The sequence below is a fragment of the Haplochromis burtoni genome, unplaced genomic scaffold (genome assembly GCF_018398535.1).
Source record: "Haplochromis burtoni strain Fernald_Lab_line unplaced genomic scaffold, NCSU_Asbu1 Contig_2, whole genome shotgun sequence".
NCBI classification, from domain to species: Eukaryota; Metazoa; Chordata; class Actinopteri; order Cichliformes; family Cichlidae; genus Haplochromis; species Haplochromis burtoni.
In genome coordinates this window covers 2,845,399-2,870,172 of record NW_024582363.1, presented here as the reverse complement: position 1 = coordinate 2,870,172, position 24,774 = coordinate 2,845,399, and the positions used below count along the sequence as shown (strand labels likewise).

The window sequence follows — 24,774 nt, the reverse complement described above, 5'->3', positions numbered from 1 at the left end:
GGGTCTCCCAGTAACCAATCACACACACGAGTCCTGGAACACATTGATTTACCTAGAGGAAGGTGGGGCCACCTGAGGCCGGAGGCCGTAACAGCAGCCACAACACTGCAGTGTTGAAAAGATTTTTAATGAAAGCTAGGAATAAACTGATCAGTTTTCCACTGTTATTGTGTTGGATAGAAAAGTTTATATTGAAGGTGCAGCATGATTTGGATGTTTATGTTTTCATTATCTGTTCTGCCCTATGAAGTTAGCTTACAGGAACCCATGGCCTTGTTACGACCCCGGTTCACCCACAACTCACTAACAGGCCTACATGTACTGCTTCGTGTTAGCTGGCCTACGCTACTGACATTTCTGGCTCTCCAAGTCTACAATAAAATATAAATACTTTATCTTGTAATTAGTAGTATTAAGAAAATACATGGGTGATAGAGAGGTCTGGACAGGATTTGGGCAGCCTCTTTTGGCTTTTGTTGATATACTGTCAGTGCGGATGTAATTAACTGTGACAGCTGGCTGCTGTTTTTGACAGCTTGTGTATCTAGAGGACAATTAATTACCATACACAAATCATTGGAATTTGATTGGGCACTACATGGTTTGTGCTTATCCAATAAAAGACCTTGATTAATGATCTGTGATTGATACTCACACATCCTGCAGACAAGATTCCCCAAATTCTTGTTAATTTTGGCAGGTTGAAAGAGAGCAATGCAAAATCTATTTAAAAAAAAAAATGACTCAACGGTGTCTGTTGATAGTTTAGCTTTGTTTAAATGTTTAAATGCAACCTCCAGGAGGTCATAACTTCTCCATATTATAGCATACAAACGTTGGTTCTGTCCATCTTCTCCAAACAGTCAATTTTGCTGTGGGTGGCTGACCCGTCAGCTTCCTGCCCAGCATGGGGTACAGGCAGGGCCATGTAGGATCCCAGCCTGCTGTGGGAGCTGTTGCCAAAACCAGCATGGCGGCATTGGAAGAAACTCGAGGACAGTTTCCAGAGGCAGGCCTTGGGGTAGATCATTTTACACTGAAGATTATGTACTTTAGCAAGGGGTCTCCTTCCAAGAGCGGAATGTTCATTGTTATGTTTTTAAATCCGACAGTACCTTGATTTATTTTTGCATTTACAGGTGGGAAAGTTCTGCAGAGGATATTACTTGTAGCACATAGAGAGAACAGTGGTCCCGACAGTAGGTCAGTGCGTGTATGACACTTACCATGAATATTGCTCCAGTCACTGTGCATTACAACTGCCTTTCATTTAACTGAGTGCTATTGTTTTGCAGAGTTTATACAGGGAAGAATGGGTAATAGGTCTTAACATTGTCTTTGGAAATGAGTCTCATTTTATTTCCCATATCTTGCCTCAAGGTGCCAAGAAATGTGATGAACTGAGGCAGATGTTAAGATGTGGCAGGAAATATCAAGAAATAAAAATAAAGGAGGTGGACATTGATAAGAGGTTTAAAGACAGGGACGAAGGTTTTTATTGGTTTAGAGTTCTCCCTCTTGGGACTCTTGTTGGAGGAACACAGGAAGTGGAGCTCAGTGAAGGTCAACAGCCCCTTGACATACTAGGACAAGAGACTGTTAATGTGTGAATATACGTGTGTACATCTTGTCATTTTGATGGATGCTACTTACTGATGTGGCATATATGTGTCACAACTGTGTTACAACATGTGCATCAGCTGTGATGTAAGTGATTTATTTGCTCAACAAGTCTCACAGTCGCAGGCAGTTCAGTAACTTGGCCGGCTGTGGTGGGTACAACGATGTGATGATGAATTACACTGAAGCACATTAGCACAGTGAGACTGAACAACAGAGCACAATTTTGGAAGGAAGCCACATTTATCTTTAAGTCTTTGTATATATATGTTCTTCTGAGAGTCGCTATTGTCCATTTTCTCTGTTGAGATTTGTAATTTTCTTTTCAATGTGCTGCTAGTCTTCTTGTGGTTCAACTCTTTGAAGAAAATTTTATAAGGTGTTCTTTCCATAAGCCCTTTGTGTGGGTTTTTAAATCTGCACTGAAAGCACATTCATAGTACACAAGTTCATACTTTTCTACCCATTGTTCCACATCACAACTGAGACATCAAGACAATTCCAACTACTTGTCCTTCAGAAATATTCCCAGGATCTCTGTCTCCACAAATTAAACAAAACCCGTCCTTACGTCAGCTTCCCCCTAAAGGTGTGATGGTGTTGTCCACATCACAAGTGCATCTCTTAGTGTTAGTGTATAATTATATGTGTGTGTTCTTTTCAACTCGTGTAAGTATACATATGTGAAGGTGTTCAGCACGAGCACATCCTCTCTGTTTATTTGCTCTGCCAGCCCACTTCCAGGACCCAGGCCTCAGGGGACCCATCAGATCTCTGGTCTAACAGAGGACGCTTTGACAGGGAGCCCAGGAGGCCTGAGCCACTTCCACCAGAGTGCAGTCTGACCTGCACTTCTCCTCCCCTGTGTTATGCCTCACCTCTCCCCATTTGCCACGATTTCTCCTGCCTTCCTCCTGCCCTGACTCACTTTAAAAAAAAAAAACCTCTTAAACTCTTCCCTTAATTTTTCACTATACAATTTTGCGTGTCTTAACAACAGAGTAACAGCAGCAAACTCTTAATTCTATGCAAAGGAAAACATGCTTGCTGGAATCTGTGAAACAATTCCTAAACCAGACCCCTTACGTCTTGTTTGCACTTTGTGCCATCATACAGAAAACCTCAGACCACAGACGAGTTGGTCAGCTTAACCTGACAATGTCATTGTGATATTTTGTAAATGGTGTTTTGTCATGCATGATTTCCTGGAAAACTGCTTGCCTGAATTTCATGATTCATTTTCAAATTTCATGGCAGATTGTTAAACTAAAGACTGTGGTTTTAATTCAAAACAAAATTGGTTAGTAAGTGCCCATTTGTTAAAGGACTGGGACACTTATGAGGCAACATGGGATTTTCGCTTCATTTTGCTGGGGGAAAAATTTCATGTAAAAAAGTTTGCTTCAGTCATTCAGATTTCCCTACCTCTTATTCTCATGTCATTTCAGAGCAGCCACTTGTGCCTGAACTCATTTGCTTTGTCTTCCAGCCTTTTATTGTAGCAGAACTTAAAACTGAAATTTACCTACAGAAAGGTCATGCTGTGAGACAACGCTGCTAATTATTCCACCACCACCGCACCACCCATCAGCCTATTGTCAGAACCATGAGAAATTGTAATGAAGACCCTAGAATACAAAAAGTACTCTTACCCAACCTGTAAAATATAATAAAAAACAAAGCAAAGTACTGATAATCACTTTTCCTCTGTTCAAATCCCAAAGTCAAGCTAAGCCATAATCCTAGCAGGTCAGCTGATATCAGTGGTATCAGTGGTAGCCTTCATCAGCTGATGCCTTTCTATCTAGCATATCATTTTATAATTATGTTCATCCAAAATAATTAAATTTTATATCTATAACAGTTAGTTATGAAATAAGCTGAGCTGCCCTGTCCACAGCTGCTGTGTACCTACATGCTGCTTTGTGGCCCACCACAACTCTTTTCATATTGTGACACATTTATTAAGTATCATACTTGTTGTCACGGATACCTACTCTGTTCTGTGCTTGGGGTTTGCTCTCACTACAGCCTGATTTCCATGTGTGCACAATGACGGGTATCCAAGAGTGGGGCCAAACTTCCAAATGTAAATTCATTCAGATGGAAATAACAATCATGTGACTAACACATGACACTTTTTCTCAAATGTGGTGATATGTGTATATATCTGAGCTCCACATTCAGCAAACACGGCACTTGTTCAAACAAACTGGCAGCAACAAATAGTATATATCTACAAATATTTTTGCCTCCTTTCCCAGCAAAAAAGCAATAAATGTTAAATATTAAATGCATCAGACTTCAGGGCCAGAAAAAAATTATCTTCTTTTTCATCTGGAAATGATGACAGACACTGAACAGCAAGTCATTTTTTGCCAAAAACACAAGATAAAATCACCACATATTTGAAATCTATGTAAATGTCTGAAGGGGGAAAAAAGCCAAATTTAATAAAGTGATGTGACAGCAGTTGAAAAACAACTTTCAGCTTGGCTTAAAATCTCAATAAATGACTTTTCCAGGCTCTGGGAAAGTTTTACCTCCATAAGCACCAAAAGATGAAAAATGTAAAAAATAATAACCCACCTTGTTGCAGTTCAAATGATCTCTGCATCAGTTTTATGCATAACTCTTTTACAATGTTGGCAGCCATAATCACCATTCTTAAAACATCAGCTGTTAACTCTTAAATTATCTTAAAACAAAATGAACAGAGCAAAGCAATTTACTGTCATTTGGACTCTGCTTGTTGGAGTTTGAATCAGAACAGCACTGTACCTGACTAAGGGCTGAGACTGAGAAAGCCTCATCACTTGATGAGAGTGTCTCAGAGCTCTGCCTGTGGTCTCTGGCCTTTGTGACCCTGTCGTGGCTCAGTGTCTCTGCAGGAATGTGGCATCTCTGACCCTCTGAGCTGCTTTTCTGTGACAGACACATGTATGATCTGCTTTGTCCAAGTCTACAGGGACATGAAAGTATTTGGCATTTTACCTGACATGAAAAAAGAGCTTGAATGGAGAACACATGGGGAAGGAGATGAAGAGGACTTGACAAATTACATGTTTATGCATGTTTATAGCTATATTTCTATGGAGGCATTTCAGAGTAAATGTTTAAAATGCTGCCAAAAGCAAAATGTAAATATAAAAAAATCTTGGTTTTTTTTTTGCTTCTTGGTTAAATTTGAATCAAGAGGTTTCTGACTTGTAAGCAGAGCCAGACAGGAAAGCACATACACCTTAAATAGTAAATGATTGATCACCATTGATATTCTATAACAGCTAAACACGTCTATCCCTCTAATTGGCAACAATTTTACAGTTGGAGTTTCAGTGTTTGTAGCAGCTGTAATGTTTCAGACCTCAAAAAGTCTTTGATTTACTCACTGGCCCACTGATACCAGATGTTAGTGCCTCTTTCCCACATCACGAAGGCATCTTGGGAGACCACAAGAAATATTGTCATTTACCAAACCGATGTGTTTCCATCACATTACTCACTGTATCATATTTTGGCTTAGCATACTGGCAGAAATTTAGGTGAATGAAAATCCAGCAGTGGACTGGCAAATTCAGACTAGTGCTTTATGTGTGACAAAGAGAGAGACGCTATCAAAAGTAACACTTGTTTTTTTGTTGTATGGATACTATTTATTTTAACATATTTATGGAAGGAAACCACTGATATCAAAATAAGTGTAAGAAAGAGTGGTGGGCATTCTGAGAGAAGGGCAACCAGGGACCAAAGAGGAATGGCTAAGTGCGAGATAAGGGTGAGGGAGCAGCTAAACATTGAGGTCAACCCAACGACAGACCCCTCATAATGATGTGTCTGGTTGAGTTTACATGCCAGACAGGAAAAAGCTGCTTCTTAAGGAGGACCTTTTACTAAAAATCTCACAAGAGACTAAAAGTAATGAACTGATAAAACCAAATAGTTCTTCCAGATCTTCTAAATGGCCTCACGACTTCGTTGATCTTGGAAAACTTTGAAAGCATTGCAAGATTTATCACTGTTTTTATCTGCAGCTCCCCAGTTGTTGAATTCCACACCCCCAACATTCCCTATATTAATTTTTTGCTACACAATACACGTTTCATGCACACAGGCACATGCACACAGCTGGGCTTGTCGAATTCAGACAATACCACAACAACAATGTCGTTCCGGTCTGTTATCAATTGGCTGGTGATTTGTTTTGTTGAGGTATTAATAGTGACAGGGTGACCATAAAAGGGCAGAACAGAGCTAATCTAGAGCAGATTGTTTGCCAAAAAACAGCCATTGTGCTTGTCCAGAGGGCCGTTCAGGTGTGCGCTAATCAGAAAAAGATGGAATATGATTAGTGGAGTTTTTGGGGAGGTCCAACTCTGGTCTAAAGCCTTCCAAAGACAAGTATGCCTCCATTAAACACAGGAAGCATAACTTTGAAGAATCATAAAAGGTTTTTTTTCTGACAAAAGGTGTTTCTCATTGTAATGAAACATAGGTATAGGTATACAGCTTCATAGAAAAAAATTATTTGCCGACTCCAAGTGTGAGAAAAATGAACAGGTTAATGTTCCCTCAGCTTGGGGTTTGTTGATCGTAATCCAAAGTACACAGACAGAAAACGCCAAAGGGAGAAAAGTGAGTGATAGTTTGAATAGGTTGCCTCTGCGGACTCCTGGATGCAATGCAAACAACCTGTAAGAGGATCGAATTCAGTCCACTATTTTTTTCCACTTGATGAGAGTTTCTCTGAGATATTAAGAGCTTGAGGGTAAATTTGACCTTATCTAATGTGTGATGTGGACTGCGCTGAGCTGTCAGTACCTTTCTTTCAGTATAAAAATCCCCAGAAATCACACATATACTCTGTAGGTATCAAATATGTGCACACATATGTTTACGGTTTAGCTCATTTTGTCCCACTCATTGAAACTATACATCTATGTACAAACTAAGACAACATTTACCCTTATGGACACACGCTCACCAGCATAAAGGATGATCTCATTTATGGGCACCTGTACACACAATCATTCAAAGGCAGCTACTCACATAAAAGTATCAAATGTAGTGATATTCAATCCAGAGATCTACGAAGCACACGTGCACATACTGCTACAGTTTGTTCAAACACACGACACGCACACACAGAGGGATGCATATGTTCCTTATTACTGTACCTGTTTTAGAGTGAAATTAAATCACCTCCTTCCATTCTTCAGTCAAGGGGTTTCCTGCTGTTTGACATGACGGATTTTAGCACCTAATTTCACTGTTTACTGTTTTTCCATTTTTGTATTAATTCTGTCACTAAAAGACAAGCCTACCAGGCCTGCTGGTGAAATATAAGTTATTCTGTGATTGATGATTAAAGCATGTACAAACAGCACATTCATCATGAAAACAGAAAATAAATATAGCAATCAGTTTCAATAAGGTCTTTAGGGAATCCTTTGGAGAAAGGATGAAACTCCCTTAGTTGCCTCAAAAATGGCACATTTCAACTCAACTGAGAAACACTGAGTTTCTTTTCTTTTTCGTTTTTCTTTTTTTTCTTTTCTTTTTTTTTTTAGCAACATTGGTGTTTTTATAGCTTGTTTTATGGCTTGTAAGCAGAGGGAACCACTGCATGCAGTTCCTTGTAGGTCTTTAGATACAAGCCACACACATCATAATGTAGCACTCAGAAGAGAGAAAACATATGGGCATGCCCACACATACACTCCTGCTTCTCATCACCTGCTACAGAGAGCAGCTTTCTTTACAACCATGCACAGCTGATGCATCTTGCCTGTTTTTTTTCTTCATCGCCACATTTGTTTTACACGTGCTATCGTCGCCACTGCAGGAAATTATAGAAAAGAAAGGTTAAAACTTTTAAACATGTCTTTTAGTTCTTCTTTGCCTGGATTACTGTTAGGAGCAGTTTGTATTTGATTTCTTTCTATCAATATTCACAGCACTTTAGGCAAGAATGTGAGTTTTAGCTCTTCTTGTGACATGGGATTATTATTTTATCATCACACACAATATAGATGTTTCTTCTGTGTGGATGAGTTTTCCGGTTTCTATTTTCATACACCAGTTTTAATTCTACTAACCAATCATGTCTGAGAAGGCTCGAGCATGACAAACACTGCATTGCCAAAATGCAATCTCAATCTCTGAAGATGTTTTAGGTTTTTTTTATCTCGGACCTGGAAATGTACCGGTTTCACTGGAAGACCTGAGAGGCGCTGTCCACAGACAATAGCTGAAGGCTTGCCAAATGTATATGTCTGATTTATATGTCTAGAGGAAGTAAAACAAATGCAAAAAACAATACCCTGTCAAAGTAAACATAAAGCACATTTATGGCTAAATTGTATTTAGATGCGTTTCAGGTCTTAGGTACAAAGTGGACTCTGGCGTAACTGAACAGAAATACACTAAATTAAACACAAATGTGAAAATGCCAATTCAATGTTCTTTTTATTCAGTTATACATGAATAAAATATCAAGAATTAGCTCCATCAAGATAAAGAGTTAGTTGTGCCCGTTCTATTGTCAAGTGCTATTGAATCATTTTAAAGGAGTCGAATAAGAACAACTATATAATTAAATAAAACAGCTGTGCAACTTATACTGATTACAAACGTCACATCTGTTTCATGTATAAGTTTACATGCTACTCAGGTTATGCTGTTTGTTGCCATATTCCATGACTTTTTCCACCTTTCTTTGCCTATAATGATAAATGAACTGTTACTCAGGTTTTTGAAAATGTGTAAATTAAAAATGTGTCCAAAAATAAATGCATGGAAAAACACATGCGGTCTCACTATCATGTCCTAAGAGTTTTCTGTCTATTTGAGCTTCACATTCTAAGTTAATATATTTTAATGCTGGTTTATGCTTTATTGAAAATCCAAAGTTCAATTTGATTTTTATGTTTCCTGGATTACATATTTGCTTTTGGTTTCTTTATTCTAGTAAATAATTCTAGAAAACTTCATCATGATTTCAGTGAGTCTTTGATTCCTGTTCTTACTTTATAGGTATTCTGGTGATGACTTTCATTATGCAATCTTGTGTTTTGGTTTATGTCTTGATTTCTTTTCTTCGCATCCCCCAGTTCCTTCATCTAGACTTCCCTCTGTCTCATTTCTGTTTTAACATGTCGGTGTCCCTGTTTTCCTCAGTCTGACATCTTGTTAAGTTCCCTCTACATTCAACACAAATCAGCTTGCGTGCTCTCCATGAGTATGCTTCATCACCACAACCTGGATGACTGATGTTATTAAAAAATAGTGACAAGTCAGAACATATATGACATGTATACTGCTTAGTGTTAACAGGGGTCCCAATTTGTTATCTCTCTCCCCCACATATTTACATAATGCCCCCAGATTTGCAAGACTACAAAAACCTTTGTGGTATCTGAAATCTCTAACATTTCTGATGCTTCTGATCCAATAAGGGAAACTGAAAAGTTGGGAATGGAGGGATAGTGGATAGATAGAAGGGGTAAGGACCCTTAGAGAGGAAGTAGAAACTGAGAAAATATGTGATAAATGTGATAAAAGGAAACAGGAGACAGTATGATAAAATGTTAGGGAGGAAGGACACAGGAAGGTTGAAAGAAAAAAACAAAGCATGACGGGCCAGAATGGATGGATGTGTCAAGGGATAACATGAGGAGTAGATAAAAAATAGAAAAAGTTCAAGTGACAGTAATGGATTCAGAGTGTGATGAATGAAAGAAAAGAGTTTGAAATGAGAGTGAATGTCATGTGGATGTGAGCGGAGCAGAGGTGATGTCCTCCTAAGGGAACATCTCATTCACCCAGAGCAACCCGTCAGCAGAGCCTCACTCAGCACTCCACCACATGTAGTCATCTAGGTGGGAAGCCAGCTACAGGAGAGAAAGGAAAAACACACAGCACAACCTGCCTGCATGCTCTGATTTCCACTTTCTGATCTTTTTATAGACCTTTACAGGCGAATCCCCCACTGAGGCGAACGCTCCAACTGCCAGTGCGCAGCTTTCTTCCATATGGATCAAAAAGATGCCTCTCTTTCCAAAGTCACACAACACCTCCTTTACTTTTCTTTCTTTTTTTGTCATCTTGGCACCTTTCTTTAGCTCTCCCTGCTGTGCATGTTTTTGTTTCTTTTTAATTATACATTTGCATTAATAAGGGATATACTGGTTGCTTATGGACCAGCACGAAATGCAAATGGTTGTTTTATAACGACTACTGCAAAATTGTGTTTTTCTCCAGATTTTATCATAATTACATAAGCTACAATTTATGTCAAAATTAATTTGTTAAATATGGGCAAAATCTGGGTAAAATATTGCATATCACTGCATTAGCCTTCCTTACATAAACAAAGAAATCTCTTTCTAAACTCCAAGGCTGAAAAAAAGTGAAAACTACATAATGGACGTTTCTTGAATCGATGGTTTCTTGAGCACTTGGCATAGCATCAAGCCAAAACTGGGCAGGAAAAACAGTTTGGAGGGATCATGAGTCTCTTCTTGTTCTTTTTACTGCGCTTTCCCAAGTTTCTGGAGTTTTCTTTGTGCAAAATGTCAACTTGCTATCAAAGAAACATGCACGCAGAGGCTGTTATATAACTTATCTAAGTTATTTAAATTGATGAATGCATGTTGGGTGAATGCCAGTAGTAGCATGCCAAATTATATTAGTTCTCATGTCGTGAGTGCCATTTCAAAATTTGCTTGATGACTCATTTCCGTTGTTTGTGTTTTGCTGTTGATTTTTTTTTTTTTAACAACTAGTGATTTCAGTACTTTTTAAATATACATTTTATTCCAACTAAGCCTTCAAGCTACCCCATTTAATATCACTAAGTATCTAAGAATGTGAAGAGTCCCTTTAGGATTCAGAGCTGAGGCAAAAGCCAAATCTAATGCAATAAATCCAAAGGAGAAGAGAGAGAGTTTAAGACCCTGACATAACACAAGGTGTCACAGAGCAAAGCTCACACACAGAGACACACAAGGATCACCATCATCACAATCTATCAGCCTCTCAATGAGTTAATCAATCACCTCAGCATGTCAATCAGTCAGTCAACAAATTGGTCAGTCAGTTAGACATTGAACGATTTGGTCTATATGAACTTTGAAGTTAGGGAGTCATTCACCCGGAAATAAGTGTTAGTTCAGTTTTTACTGCTGAAACTTTACACGCACTCCTCACTCAGCGGGACCGTGACACCAGAGACGTTCCCTTGTGGCCTCATCTTACCCTTTCCCAGGACACAAAGGTCCTAAGAGGTGAAATTATCAGGACACAAGCAAAGGCTGCTGGGTCAAATCAAGAGCGACTAAAGTGTTTCCTGTCACACTTAGTTCTTTTTCCCTAAAGAGATCAGCCGTTATCATTTTTGACAAGGACAAAGACGGGACCAATTTCTCAACACTAACACAACACTAACATATCTGGTTAGCACAAAAACTGTCAAAGCTGTGTAATCACCTTCTCTTCAAACCAGCATCTAACATGTAAAAAACTTGTTGTTTATTACATTTGACCTGACCTCTACCCCAGCATTAATACTGAGGCTACTAGACAGAGGCCTGGCTTGTGTCTCCCCAGAGCAAAGCAGAGCTCAACTAGAAAGAGGGAAGCTGGAGAGTGGAGATGGAGATGGAGTCCAGGCATGGAGGTGAGTCAGACTCCGTCGGGTCCCAGAAATGAACACTTTAAATGTTTCTGGGTGACACATAGGGCGGCTGTGGGTGGAGGGGGTTGTGTTTGGACTTGGTGCTTGGGAAGGAATCTATGCCTCTTACTGAGCACTTTGAAAGTTTCCATACATGTAAATATTTTCACCTCATCTGTTCTGACCAAAAGATATAGAAAGTAAAAGAAACATGCTGAACTTTTGTTTAGCAGGATGTTCTAATTGTGCTATAAATATGCATACACTGTGGCATGACCTTTAAAACCACTGCTATCCACTCTTCAAGCATTTCATGACAGGACTACATGTCTGCTACAGAATATGATTACAAGAACGGGAATCATCTGGGAAACATAAATGGCATGTGTACCAATCTTTCTAGGAGATGTTTAAATATTCCTCTACATGGCTGAAAACGTTGACTGGCTGGTGGCACAAGATGAACAGTCAGGTACACGGCAGAGGGTGTTACCCAAGCAGTGCTCAGTTTCATGGTAATCAAATCAACAGTTACGGGGATATTTTAGTCTGAACCAACGAACTGAAATAACCTGCTATCAAATTGACTTTAGAGCCACATCACTGTGTAGTTAAAACCAAACTTGGACGGATCATTCTTTCCTTAATAAAATGGATTTTCTGCACAGAAATGTATTGTTTAAAATCAAAAGAGAAACTCTGGCCAAAACTGCTTTTTGGAAACTGCATACAGCTTTCATCTGATATGAAATGCATTTGAATGCCAGGTACTGCAGTTGGCATGCAATCACAGAGGCGAAACAGCAGGATTATTGAAGGAAGCAGTTGTGGTTAGAAATTTAAGGATGAATTAAACTAAACCTCATAATGTTAAAGCTTGTATTATACCTTTGACCAGTGGAGCGCTTCAGCATGTGTGTTCCTTCACTTCTAGCCTAAACATAGGCAAACATCATATTAAATACAGTTAACAGGTCATTTATACAGGGGTTAACGTTAGAACATACATTTGCCAGTAATATTCTGGCCTGCTTTTAGGTCCTCCATGCTGACTTGAAGTGAGGACCGCGAGTGAAGAATTGCCTCTATGGACGATTTTCAGACAAACAGAAAAGACGAATAGTGAAGGTGAAGGAAAAAATGTGTGGAAAGGCTCAAGATCGTAGTGATATCAGAGACCCCCGCAAAGAAGCTTTAGAAGGAAAAATTCAGCCAACATGACCAAGGACTTTGTGACTCAGACCTGAGATATTCCTGGAACCAAAGTCAGGGAATGATTGCAAATGCAGTCAACTGCACAGCATTTACTGACTTTAGAAATTCCTCCCACATATGGCTACAACTTTCTAATGTTGTCAAATAAAATAATATGTAAAGCTGCAGTTCTTTCTTCAATAGCCACTGAATTCAGTAATTCTCTCTAAATATAGTAGTCATTTTACTGATGGTGACAGAACATGCTGTTTTCAGTGCAATAGTAAAACCCAGAATCAAATATTCTTTCTACAAGAAATGTGCATAGAGTTGTGAAGAGAGTCTCATGCTTATGACGATGTGACGCTTTTGGCTGAGCTGTTGTCTTAACTAGCTGTACACTTTATTTCAGTGGATAGTAATAATAATAGTTCTAATTATTAGCAATGCTAAGTCATCTTGTTCCAGTGCATTTAACTGAAGGCAAACTTCTCTGCACCTGATTTCCTGATTTCCTGAACTCACACTACAACAAATGAAATAGACAAAAAGTTTGTTATGGATTGAACTTTTAAGCCTCATTGAACACAGAAATCTGGTAAAAGTACTACGTTTATTATGCTATTCTATGTCTTACTGACCACTTTCACACACTGCTTTTATTCTATTCTCACAGACATCAGTGGATGTTTTAGAGAAAATTTGTGGTTCTTACCCAAAACTTTGACATGCAGACTGGCGCAGCTGGAGACTGAACCAATGACCCTCCAAATGAAGGAGAACTCACTCTACCTAGCCACAGCCACCAATTGCAAAGGAAATGTCCACATCCTCTCTATACTTGAAAAAAACATTATGTTATCCTACAGTCTGTAAATTAATCCCAAAGATGAATACCGCTTAAGAACTTCTCGGATATGATGGAATAAAAAACTATAATGATCCCGTTGGGAGGGATGGATCATTGTAACAACAAAAGTAGCATAAAGTATGGAAACAATTAGGATCAACCATGTCTCCCTAACATTTATCACCATCCCCTACTTGCATACTGTAGCATGATGTTATGGGTGTTATCTACTGCAGTAATGAGCCCTGCAGGGTATTTAAACTAGAAAATGTCAATCATGTGGAAAAATTTGTCTATAGTTTAGTGGAGCACATCAGTCTTCCATCTGACTCCACAGCTGAGAGCGCTTAAAGCACGAGGGCAGAAAATTAACTCCCATCATCATAAACCTGCAGTAACTGCCAACACAGACAATACAGAGACAATTCATACATTCTCATGTATAAACATGCAAACTGGCACTCACACTCACTCAGAAACAGGGTACAAATCATGTACATTTGGCTTGGCCAGGCTGAAATTTGACCACCAGTGAAGACAGAATAAGAACACAAAGTGGGTAGAACAATAGAAATGCAGAAATTGAGCTGATTCATCTTCATTGCTGTGAAAGCCACAGTGGCGAGGGGACATGCGGTCTTTGTTTAGATGGTGAGTTTAGTTCTGCACAACACCAGGAATCCCCCCTGAGACCGAGACATGTCATTTACATTTCAGGCATTCAACTAACATTAAGGCAGATGGAATACAGCAGAGGAAGGCAACACCAAAGCTGAGATAATCAGCGAAATAAACATTGACAGCAACCACTTGCAATACATGGTGAGTCAGAGCTTCATTGTGCTGACAACAGTTTGGACTAATTTGTATTTATTTAATGAATGCAATACCAGATTCATAAGCGAATGTCCAATATTTGTGAAATATGACTGTCAAACATTAAAAGATCCTTTTCATAAAAGTGAAACAGCTCGTGGTAAGAGCAACCATGATTTAAGTTCCATAATTTCCTTTGCTGTTTTCACAGCAACTAAGCTCATTTTCTTTGGAATGTGTGAATTTTTCCAAACGCCGAACATGTCTTCTTCAATAAAAGCTATAGAAATAGCACATATTCCCAGATTATTTGAATATGAGAGACCAGTGCCAGGTAAAGAAATACAATCCCTGAGAACCAGAAATTCCTGGAAAATGTACAGCCTGTCTGGACACTGCAATGCTGCGGGTTGAGATTAGACTGTCAAACTGACCCGGTGTGGGTCACATACAATTGAAAGACTTCAATTGTCCACTTATGGCTTAGCCACGACAACTCAGCAAGGCAGGCCTGTCAATCTGTGGGTTTCTTTACATGTACAGAGGTCATGTGAGGTTATAATACAAACTATTTTCAGCAGAATTGCATTTGGTATTCTACGGAGGTCTTTGTAAAGAGGGAGTCAGCATTATTGCCTCAGAATAGTGTAGGCTTTCTCACTCAAGGCTATGACAAAATGCTGTAAGATTGTGGATGGAACCTGCGTTTTGTCTCACATATTAGATTAATCAGTGATTTGACATCGCCCAACATTCCAACATGTATCATCCTTCTGGAAGACTAGGGCAGATGCATGGTTTTGCTTAACCAGAAAGACTATCATGAAACAATTTTGTCACTGCTCAGTGACAAAAATACTCATGACCCTGTGAAATAAGACCCAGGTAGTGGTTACTGGAAGAGGGTGATATATTGTCTGAAGTAGTCAGAACAAGAAAATGCTATTAACCCAGGGAAAGCTACGCCAAGTCTGTATAGTTTACCAAAGATACATAAACAGGGTGTACCTTTAAGACCAATTGTCTGTATGATCAATTCAATCACCTATAGCATCTCAAAGTTTCTGGCTTTGATCCTCAACCCGTTGGTAGGTAGCTATAAACACCACATCAAGAACACCCTGATTTTGTTGAGAAGGTAAGAGATGTTATTATGGAGGATGTTACATCTCTCTTCACTTGTGTTCCAGTCACTGAAGCAGTGGCGGTAATTCGTAAGAGATTACAAGATAACTCTAATCTCAGCAACAGGACCACTCTCAGCATTGACCGAGTGTGCTTGCTTTTGGAACTGTCTTCATTCTACATATTTCACATACAATGGTCAGTAATACAGGCCGATGGGTCTGCCGTGGGTTCCCCAGTTTCACCCATTGTGGCCAACGTGTACATGCAAGAAGTGGAAAAGAGGACTCTGTTATCCTACCCTGGAACACCACCAAGTCAGTGGTTCAGGAATGTCGATGACACCTGGGTGAAAATCAAATGTGAGGACGTAACACAACTCACTGATCACATTAACTCGGTGGACAACACATCAAGTTCACCAAGCAGGAGATGGTAAGTGGCAGAGTAGCCTTCTTAGACTGAGAGATTTCCATGAGTAATTGGGAACGTTTAAAAGTTGTAAAATGTGTACCGTAAACCTGCGCATACACATCAGTATTCAAGGTTTGACTCTTGTTGCGGTTATCCCAGCGGGACATTTGTCAAAGCTGGGAAGGCACCTAAAGAAAGCTCCAGGTGACCATTGATCAATGACAATTGACCATTGATCAGTTGACATTGATCAATGGTCTTTGTCAGTGGTTGTTGATCAATGGTCTTAATAATTTGCATATTAATGGTTATGAAACTGACCTCACAACCCATTGTTTGCCAGTGGTGCCTTTTTCCGTTATTGTGCAAATACACTGTGTATAACTTGGGGAAACCTGCACTCAGCTGAGACTGAAGAAGTCACTTGATTGACAAATTGTTTCTCCCACTGAAAACATTACGTCCACATGAACAGAATCAACTTTTGGGGATTACAGGGGTGTGTCCTGCCTTTTGGCTTGTGACTGCTGAACAAGACTCCAGTTTCTAAACAACCCTAATTGAATTAACAAGATGGATGGATGGATTAATGGAAGAGCAGATAGATACAATAGAATGATTTTCCTAGGATTCTATACGACCAAGCATTTTTGCAACCAGAGGGGCTGCCCCTTGCTGACCATTGAAGAATATAATTAAAGAGTGGCTGTATCCACCCTGCATATAGAGTTTATGCCCCATCAACAAAAGGCCAATTTTCCAAAAGCTTATCTCTATCCCAATTAATAGGTTGCCAGTCTATGGCTGAGTAAACAGAGAGAGATAAACTAAAATATATGCACACATAGGACCAATTTTAAATCACCAGTTAATATAACAGAGACCTTTAAACTCCACACAGAAGGGCCCCAGTCATCCAGCAAATTCAAACCCAGGACCTTAATGCTGCGAGGAGGTAGTACTAACTACTGCAATACCATAAAGCTGTAAAATAAAGCAACAACGAAATAAAACTGTGACTTCCCAAACTGCATTGTCATTGAGCATGCCCATAACTAAAAATACCCAGGATAATTTAGACAGTTAGGTTTAAATGCTCCAAATTATTTGTAATTGTCTTCCTTATTATAGTGATGGCCAATTAAGATGTCATGTGTGTAGCTCTTCATCAGCATGCTGAAATATTTTAGTTGATCAAATGATTTATTCTTATCTTGTAACAATTGCACATTTGCTAACTCAGATATATAAAAAAGTGCATGTTCTGTATTATCTGCCCAGATATACCACTTTGGCTATAGCACATGCTAATTCAGTGCAGGTTCCTCCTGATGTTGCTCACATGTGTAAAATAATATAAAAAGCAATAAAACAACAGGATTCATGAGTGACTGAGCCAAACAAGACCTCACACAATGGAAGTTGCCACTTTATCTGCTCCATTTATCCCTTTTAGGGAATAAATCTGGCTCTAATGCATGTTATCAGTACAAGAGGGATACACTGCAGTTCTTTGACCTTAAGCCTTTTAGAACATGTTCATTCATCACAATACTAGCCACTGCAAGCTTGACTGGTCAAGTCCAGTAGATGGTGACAAAAAATAAGAGAGAGTAAAAGCCAGTTGCACTAAAATTGATGTTGCTCATGGATAAGTCTGACACACAGAGCAGCAGTAACTAACAGTAATTGTCTAGAGAAATGTGCTGGATAAAATCCAGAAGATTGATAAATCTATGACGGACGATGAAAAACAAATATGCGAGTCTCATGAAGTACCTCTTTTAATACAGATGAATACGTGGTGTGGCACTCATCAGTTATGTCTGGACAACATACAGCCTACGCTAAAACAGAATTGAACGTCATATATTATATACACAATGAACCAATCTGGTTTCCCCATGAAGTCATCTGTGAAATCTTTTTGATCCAGGTCTGTGCTGAACAGAGAACAAAGAAAAGCATGGCAAGGAAAATACAACCTCATCTAATCCACCTCCTCCAGCACCACAGATCTCTCATAGAGCCAGAAATTAAACAAGACACAGAGCCTGTTACAGTCTAACCTTGAAAGCAAACAGATCACATGGTCTGGCCTCACACCAGACCTGGTGCCTCATTTATTAAAAGATATTCTTACACCAACAAGCAAACCTCAGCCAAAGTTTGGCTTCAGACAAAACTTATCTCGGTGTCAGCATTAGTGATCCATGTTAACATTTTCATGTTGTGTGTGATGTATCAGGAGGTGAAAGTCTTATAAAGTACCATAATGTCTGCATAACCTTTGTTTCAAAACACACAGAATACAATGTCAAACATTTTCTGGAGATTATGAGTAATAAAGAAAAAGCACGAGAGAGGGGCCAGTTACTTCAGGTAATATTTCATAACTTTAGAGGATTGCTCCACACTATATCCCTCTAATCTTTGTTCAACTTTACTTGACTTTGTACATATTACATAAAAACTGCCTTTATTAAATGCTGATTCAATAGCTCAACCAAATTTGGTGTTGTTAATTAAAGAGGTTTTTGTCCTTCTCTATGTATAGTATAATAAAAATAGCTAATCACTTCACAGACTGCTTCTACTTTTTAGGTTAAAATACAGGCCTTACTCCCAGGGGAAGGGGGATTCTTTCCCGAAATGTTTTAGCTTTGGACCCAAACTCAAGTTCTGTTTTATTGTCACAGGGCCAGGAGAGTGGAAATCATCTCCGTGCTGATGGAAACTTCAGGGAAAACAACGTTAGTGTTGCTAAACACTGAAATTATACATTCTCTAGTAGTTATCAAAGAGAATCAACAACACAAGTTAAAAAAAAAAAAAAAAGAATGCTCTGAAAGGTTATCTGACACGTTTATCTTCACCGAGGATCGTCATTTAATCTCTATGTAATGACCCTTGGGAATTTTTTTATTTTTCACTCCCAAGTGGATATGTAGAGTTTCCAAAAGGGGATAAACTATGTGGATTTGTGGAAATGACACAGCAGAGTGGTTTAGTGGTTGCAGAAACTGTTCCATAACCTCAGAATAATTCATGTTCAATTCGCCCTACAAGGATTAACAGGCACTCATCATTTCCTGTCACTCTTCTAGGGAAAACAATAGATATAAATGTATGATATAGAGTAACTGACTGTTGTCACACTTAGTGGCCAAGATTTTAGGCCCTCGGGGGTCCAAGGAAAATCCATATGTATGATCTGAGTGACAGCTGCACAGCTTACCTGAAGCAAGTGCCATTCTTCCCATCGGCCCTAATGCAGGGATATTCCACCGTCAAGATTTTATTATCAGGACACTCCATTCTAAGCAAAAAAAAGGGAAAAGGAAATATGATTGATTGGCACTGTTTTCCAGCAGTGTTAAGCTACATAGTAATAAAACATAGTGTGGGGAAGTACAAGCAAAAAGAGATCCAAGGTTGGATTCGAAAATGGGGATGTTACAGTTTAGCATGGAATTCCCCCATATTCAAAGTTTGATACCACAGGGAATCCAAGCTATTATTTGAAAGTACAGTTACATAAAAGACTGGTGTGAATCTAGTCTGCATGTATGCAAATGCATGGCATTATTGGAGCCCAACTGATTTTTTAAAATTTAGATTTCAGTTTTTGAATTGATATTTGAGGGTTTACCCTGATTCACTTTTAAAAGTATATATGAAAAATCTTCTGTTCTTTGCAGTTGCAGTTTCTCCCCCGGATAAGTTTATGCTTTTATTTGTTTTATATTTTTGTAAATTAAAGTATACATTTTGCAGTGTTTTAATCAAATAAACAAGATACTTAATGTCTTTTGACTTGCACTTACTTGATAATAAAATTATATTGTTAACGTAAACTCTAAACTAAATGAATACAAATTTTACTGAAAAGGTTTTGGTGAACTTGGTATTGACTAAGAAAGGTTTAGAGTAGCCAGATTTACAATGGATAAATCATACAGTTTGGATATTGCTAGACTATTACAGGCAACTATTTATTTGATATTTGTGATATTGCTTACAACACTTTGACTGTCTGGTAACATTTTTCTGTCAGTTTTCAATATCATAAGACATAACAGAAGAATCCCAGAGAATATTTTTAATTTAGAAACATAATCCCAAATAACTACTCTGACATTTTCATAAAAACTTAACAGCCAAAGAAACAGACTAATATATCAATACAGTCATATTTCCTGTGTGCACAGCCACTACTAACACTACCAGAGGTAGTAATGTGCTCGAGCAAGAAGGGCATCAATCACAGCGGTAATTTTCATTTCTCCGTAATAGAATCCGATGAACACACATACCTTGGAAACATAAATCTGAAGATGCAATGCCCATGTTTTCATGTGCTTGGACAAACGAAACTCTGGTTAATTACCCCGTGTTTAACCTGTTGCTTTGCGGTTTAGTGGTTTCCTCTTGTCTTCTACAGAATATTAGGAGCATGTGCTCCATTCCCATTGACTCCTCACCTCCTGACCTACTCTCTCCGGGCATCTTAACAGCATCTGTCATATTATGTCTGAGCACAAGCAACATTTGGCTCTCCTCACCGCAACCGATTTCAACCATTTGGACTTTCCCTTTGCTTTTTGCATTTCCTTGAGCATCACATTAGATTAGACGCGCTGCAGCGGTTCATCCAGGGGTCTCCGTGACAGGCTGCTCACAGAGCATGTCGCAAAGAGCAGAAACCCATAAAACGTAGACTAAACTCTGCTATGATTTCTGGCACCGTATGCTAATCTGACAATGAAATAACTGTTTTGAGGTTTAATTGAATGCCAAACAAATGTAATGAGTGGAGTGGTAGCTGCCAAGAAACTTGCAGAGCTTCAATCTCACATTACTTCATAAAACCACCGTAAAGCATAAATAAACGATAAGTCAAACATTTTCGTGCAGAAATTTGTACTACTTTTGAAACTTTTTATACTTCAAGATAGAAACGCACATAATAGAACTTCTCTTAATTATGAGCGCAGCAGACATAGTTTCATCATCACACTGCCGTTCATTAACAATAAACAATATTGCTTATATGTGACCCACAACTAATATCTCTGAGACTTACCCTGAGGTGTCCATTGCAAGCGTCGTCCTGATGGAGCTGGCACCAGATTCCCAGAGGAAAACGACACAGAAAACCCAAAATGGTAAAAGAGTCGCACCATAAAGCTGACCCATGTCCCTTTTTGCGCTCCGGGACAAATGATCTTCTCGAGTGAAAACGCCTTAACATCCGCCAAACGCCACTGTTTTCATCTGTCAGTGACCCGCGCGGGTAGTGCCATCAAAATATCACAAATCCCTGTCAAGTATCCCGCAGAGGAGACGCACATGGAGCCTGTAGGATAATAAGTGCTGCGCAGTGCGTCCGAAGCCCCCTTCCCAACTTTACGCACTAAGGCAAAGACCTCTTGGAGAGCTACTGAAGGGTTTACAGCTCACTGTGTTCTCACTAATCCCCCCTGGATTTACATTCCAGCCTCCAAAGAAGCGACTTAACGCAACTAAGTATACAACCTTACTCCCCATTCGTGGTGATGACGTTAAACATAATAATGATAAAACAATAAATTGGCTAAACAGCATACATGAACCTAAATGACCCCCAGGCTTTACCGCTGTATTTGATAAATACATTCCTTGGAAGAAAGTCAAGCACCCGTGGCGTTGTAAAGACTTTTAAAAAACGCTTTAATAAGATTGAAACTATAACTGGTGTAGGAAAAAAAATCAAACTACTAGGCTGGCCTGATGAACTGCTCAGAGCATACAAAAATATCAAGAAAATGCAAAAATATGTTTGCAATAAAGCAAAGCTTCCAGTTAGACATTTGAAATGTGGACATTGTGAGTTTATCTCCAAACAGTTTCATCATGTTTGGATTTCATTTTGGAAACAGCTTTACTGAGTCTGTCCTGCCTTACTCAGAAAATCAGAAATGCACTTTGACTGGTGGAGTAGAATGTTGTTTCATAGGAGCGGCAGCCCCCTGATAGATTTTTTGGAGAGATCCATGAAACATGCATTAATAGTAACAATAGTTTTATAAATAAAGCATGTATTTGCTCTGGTCAGTGGCCTGAATTTATATTTGGTAAACATTATTTAAATTTAGATTTGAATACTTAATTCATAGAGCTCATGAGCTCTAACCTTCTAACCTCTTTGGCACCAAAATGACTTGACTTTACTTCAGTCTATTTTATTGTCTTGCTTCTATTCTATAAGACCCAGTAACGGGTTGAGTGTAATTGATCAGACACTCAGACATAGTATGCAAACATTTGAATGTCATCTGCATACTAGACCAGGAAGTTTGTTGAGTGAGTTTGTGAAGTCTCAGAGCCAGGGAATTATTTATTTCTTTGATGTTTGCAATATCTAGCAAAGGGTGGAGTGATTTCTAATAAAAAAGAAACAAACAAACAAATTCCTGGTGTCAGCAGAGGCTGGACTTGGTTTAGGTCCCAGAAATGAAACCACAATCTCCAAGATCGATCCAGATCTAAAACTTGCTAATTTCATGAGATGCTCAATGCATGGTTTCCAACTTACAGCCAGTCAAAGACAAATTATCTCTTCTGTTGTTGTCCTGTGAACTAATGCAGAACACTGAAAACATTTTATATGCTGTAAATAGGCATTCAATTTCTTGCAAATTGTATAGAGCATCAAACTGAAGTTACTGTTGACTGCTGACAATCTGTCACTGTGGACAATTCTAGAACTGAACATGGTCAGTGCAATTAAAGCACATTTGTCCATTTGCTTGGCTTGGAAAATATCCTGAAGGTGGAGTGGGTACAATTTATAATGCACCCTATATGATTTTTTTTCTCTTTTTTTTTTGTAAATAGCCGCTGTGCAGAGGTCAGTTTCTATGCATACTAATTATCCACCCATTATTTTTAATCATACTTGCAATCACAGCCTGATTGCCCAACGTAACATTTGCCATGGGCTTTTAGCAGTGGATTGTGTGTCACTATCTGATTAAGTCACCATACTATCCAGCAAAATGTTTGTTATTTTTTACATTATGATAAATTTCACTATGCATCATGACATTAAAGGAAGTCTTGTTAACTGTACATTTAATTTCTTTTTATTAGGAATGAAAAAATATTCCTCCTTTCCTTTGCAGGTCTTTTATATCACTATTTAATTCAAGATGAGACGATTCCGTACCTTTATTTGTCTGCTTGATATATGGCTAATACAAAACAACATTAATACTAATTAGAACTCAACCTGAAAGAGTAATTGAATGAAATCAGAGCCAGATTGTGGAGTGTAGATCAAAATCTTGTTCTTACAACATGAATCTAACGTGGGGGAAAACTATTACCAATCCTGTGATACACTTTTGCAGCATATTACACATACATACATCAGTGTACTAATAATGACATATAGGAGGGTAGTTCATCTTAATTTCACTTACCCAACATAAGCTCCAACACTAAAGATTAAGAACACTTTAGGGGATTTTGCTGCCCGTGAATGGGATACAAATATTTTAGGGAGAGCTGCTTAGTTACCAACTGCATGCCTGTGTTTCTGTGGGCAGCTTTTGATGATTCACTGGAAGAAATAGTGTTATTCATAGTTGTGAGCGACGATCTGCCCAACAGTCACCTTAGAGGGAAGCACAACACACTGGCCAGAGGATGGTCAGGCGATGTTAGCTAAGTCTGTACTCAGTGGTCTGTTACACCGTCACTCCCCTGGGTACGCGGGATTCCTGGCCACCATTCAATAGAAACAGCTGGTTTTATTCACCGCAAATGAATCACACTAGAAATACACATGCACTCACTTATACTAGCACTGTATACATGTATACACATAGTAACATGGTCTCTCACATCAAATTAAACTGCACAATCTCCTTTGGCTCCATTCCCTCTAGAATCAAATAAATTCATAAAATACATAAAGTAACATTATTACAGAACCACAGCAAAAAGGCAGCTGTTGAAACTACGGCCTCTGCTTCATTATTACGACCACACAGGCCACGGTTCCTCTTTTCCCATGAAGGAGAGTCTCCTTTCTCCATTTTCTTTGGTTGTGGTTTTTATTTAGTGTTTTTGTATATGCACATAAGCAGGCAGGAACAAATGTGTTTTTCATCGAGGTCTGAGGCTGCATTCTGCTTCGTTACCAACTTCTTGTCACTCATGGATAAGACCAGCCAGTTGTGAAACACATGAAATGAAAGACACATTCAGAGGGAATTTAAGGCTCTTAGTAAAAAAAACAGTCGGCTATTCTGCTGTGTTGCTCATTTTAAATTGCACCTGAGAAGTTAGTGCTTACTTTTATCACCTGAGCATTATTTGAATGTTGTCAATGAATAATTGCTTCTAATCGGTTAAAGCAGCTCTTTAGCTACGCTAAATGTGTACTGAAGCACTTATCTAAAATATAGGTGAACAGGCAGTGCTAACTCTCAGTAGGATTTAAGACTGACCTCAAATGATTTAATGCTAAAAATGTGGTGCTCATATATCAAAGACTTTTGTTTAAGTTAACAGTTTTTGCTGTTAAACATCTCTTTGTTTTTACCAAGTCCTGCATGAGCCAAATGCACTAAAGTCACTTCAAAGATGTTTTTCATTGGTTTTGGCTGATACCAGCAAAGCATCTGAAACAGCTGATCGTTACCCACTAATGTTGTTCTTTTGTGACATGTCTAAGAATGTTGAGCATGTCCACAATGAGACATACGGAGCTCCAGGAGTACATCCCTGAATGATATTATCTGTGTTGGATACATAGAGGACATTAATCTCTCTTAAAGCCTTGTCTTGTCTTTCAGACAAATCCATGCAAGTTGAGGCTAAACATCTGAACACAGAAACACGAGAATGAGCCATTAGAACATGTCAGGGAGCAAACAGTCAAAGGATTCATAGGCGCAGGTGCACTGTTCAAAAAGTGGGTTTTACCTAACCCCAAAATACTTAAACCTTTCATGCATGAATTATGACAACCTCAATCAGGATTTTCTTTTCATCTTTAGGCATAAAAAATATTTTTTTCAAAGAGTTTGTT

The 24,774-nt window shown here is 38.8% G+C and overlaps 1 protein-coding gene across 1 annotated transcript in view; it reads right to left on the bottom strand.

Moving 5' to 3' along the window:
• The window catches only part of LOC102308943 (collagen and calcium-binding EGF domain-containing protein 1), a 42,085-nt gene extending 20,843 nt beyond the window's left edge, over nucleotides 1-21,242 (bottom strand). The window contains exons 1-2 of the mRNA XM_005913025.3: nucleotides 20,779-21,242; nucleotides 18,931-19,011 (exon numbers count right to left, since the gene is read on the bottom strand). Of these exons, the coding sequence (XP_005913087.1) occupies nucleotides 18,931-19,011; nucleotides 20,779-20,891 (194 nt within the window). The 5' untranslated portion in view covers nucleotides 20,892-21,242. The remainder of the gene's footprint in view (nucleotides 1-18,930; nucleotides 19,012-20,778) is intronic.
• Nucleotides 21,243-24,774: the final 3,532 nt, after the last annotated feature.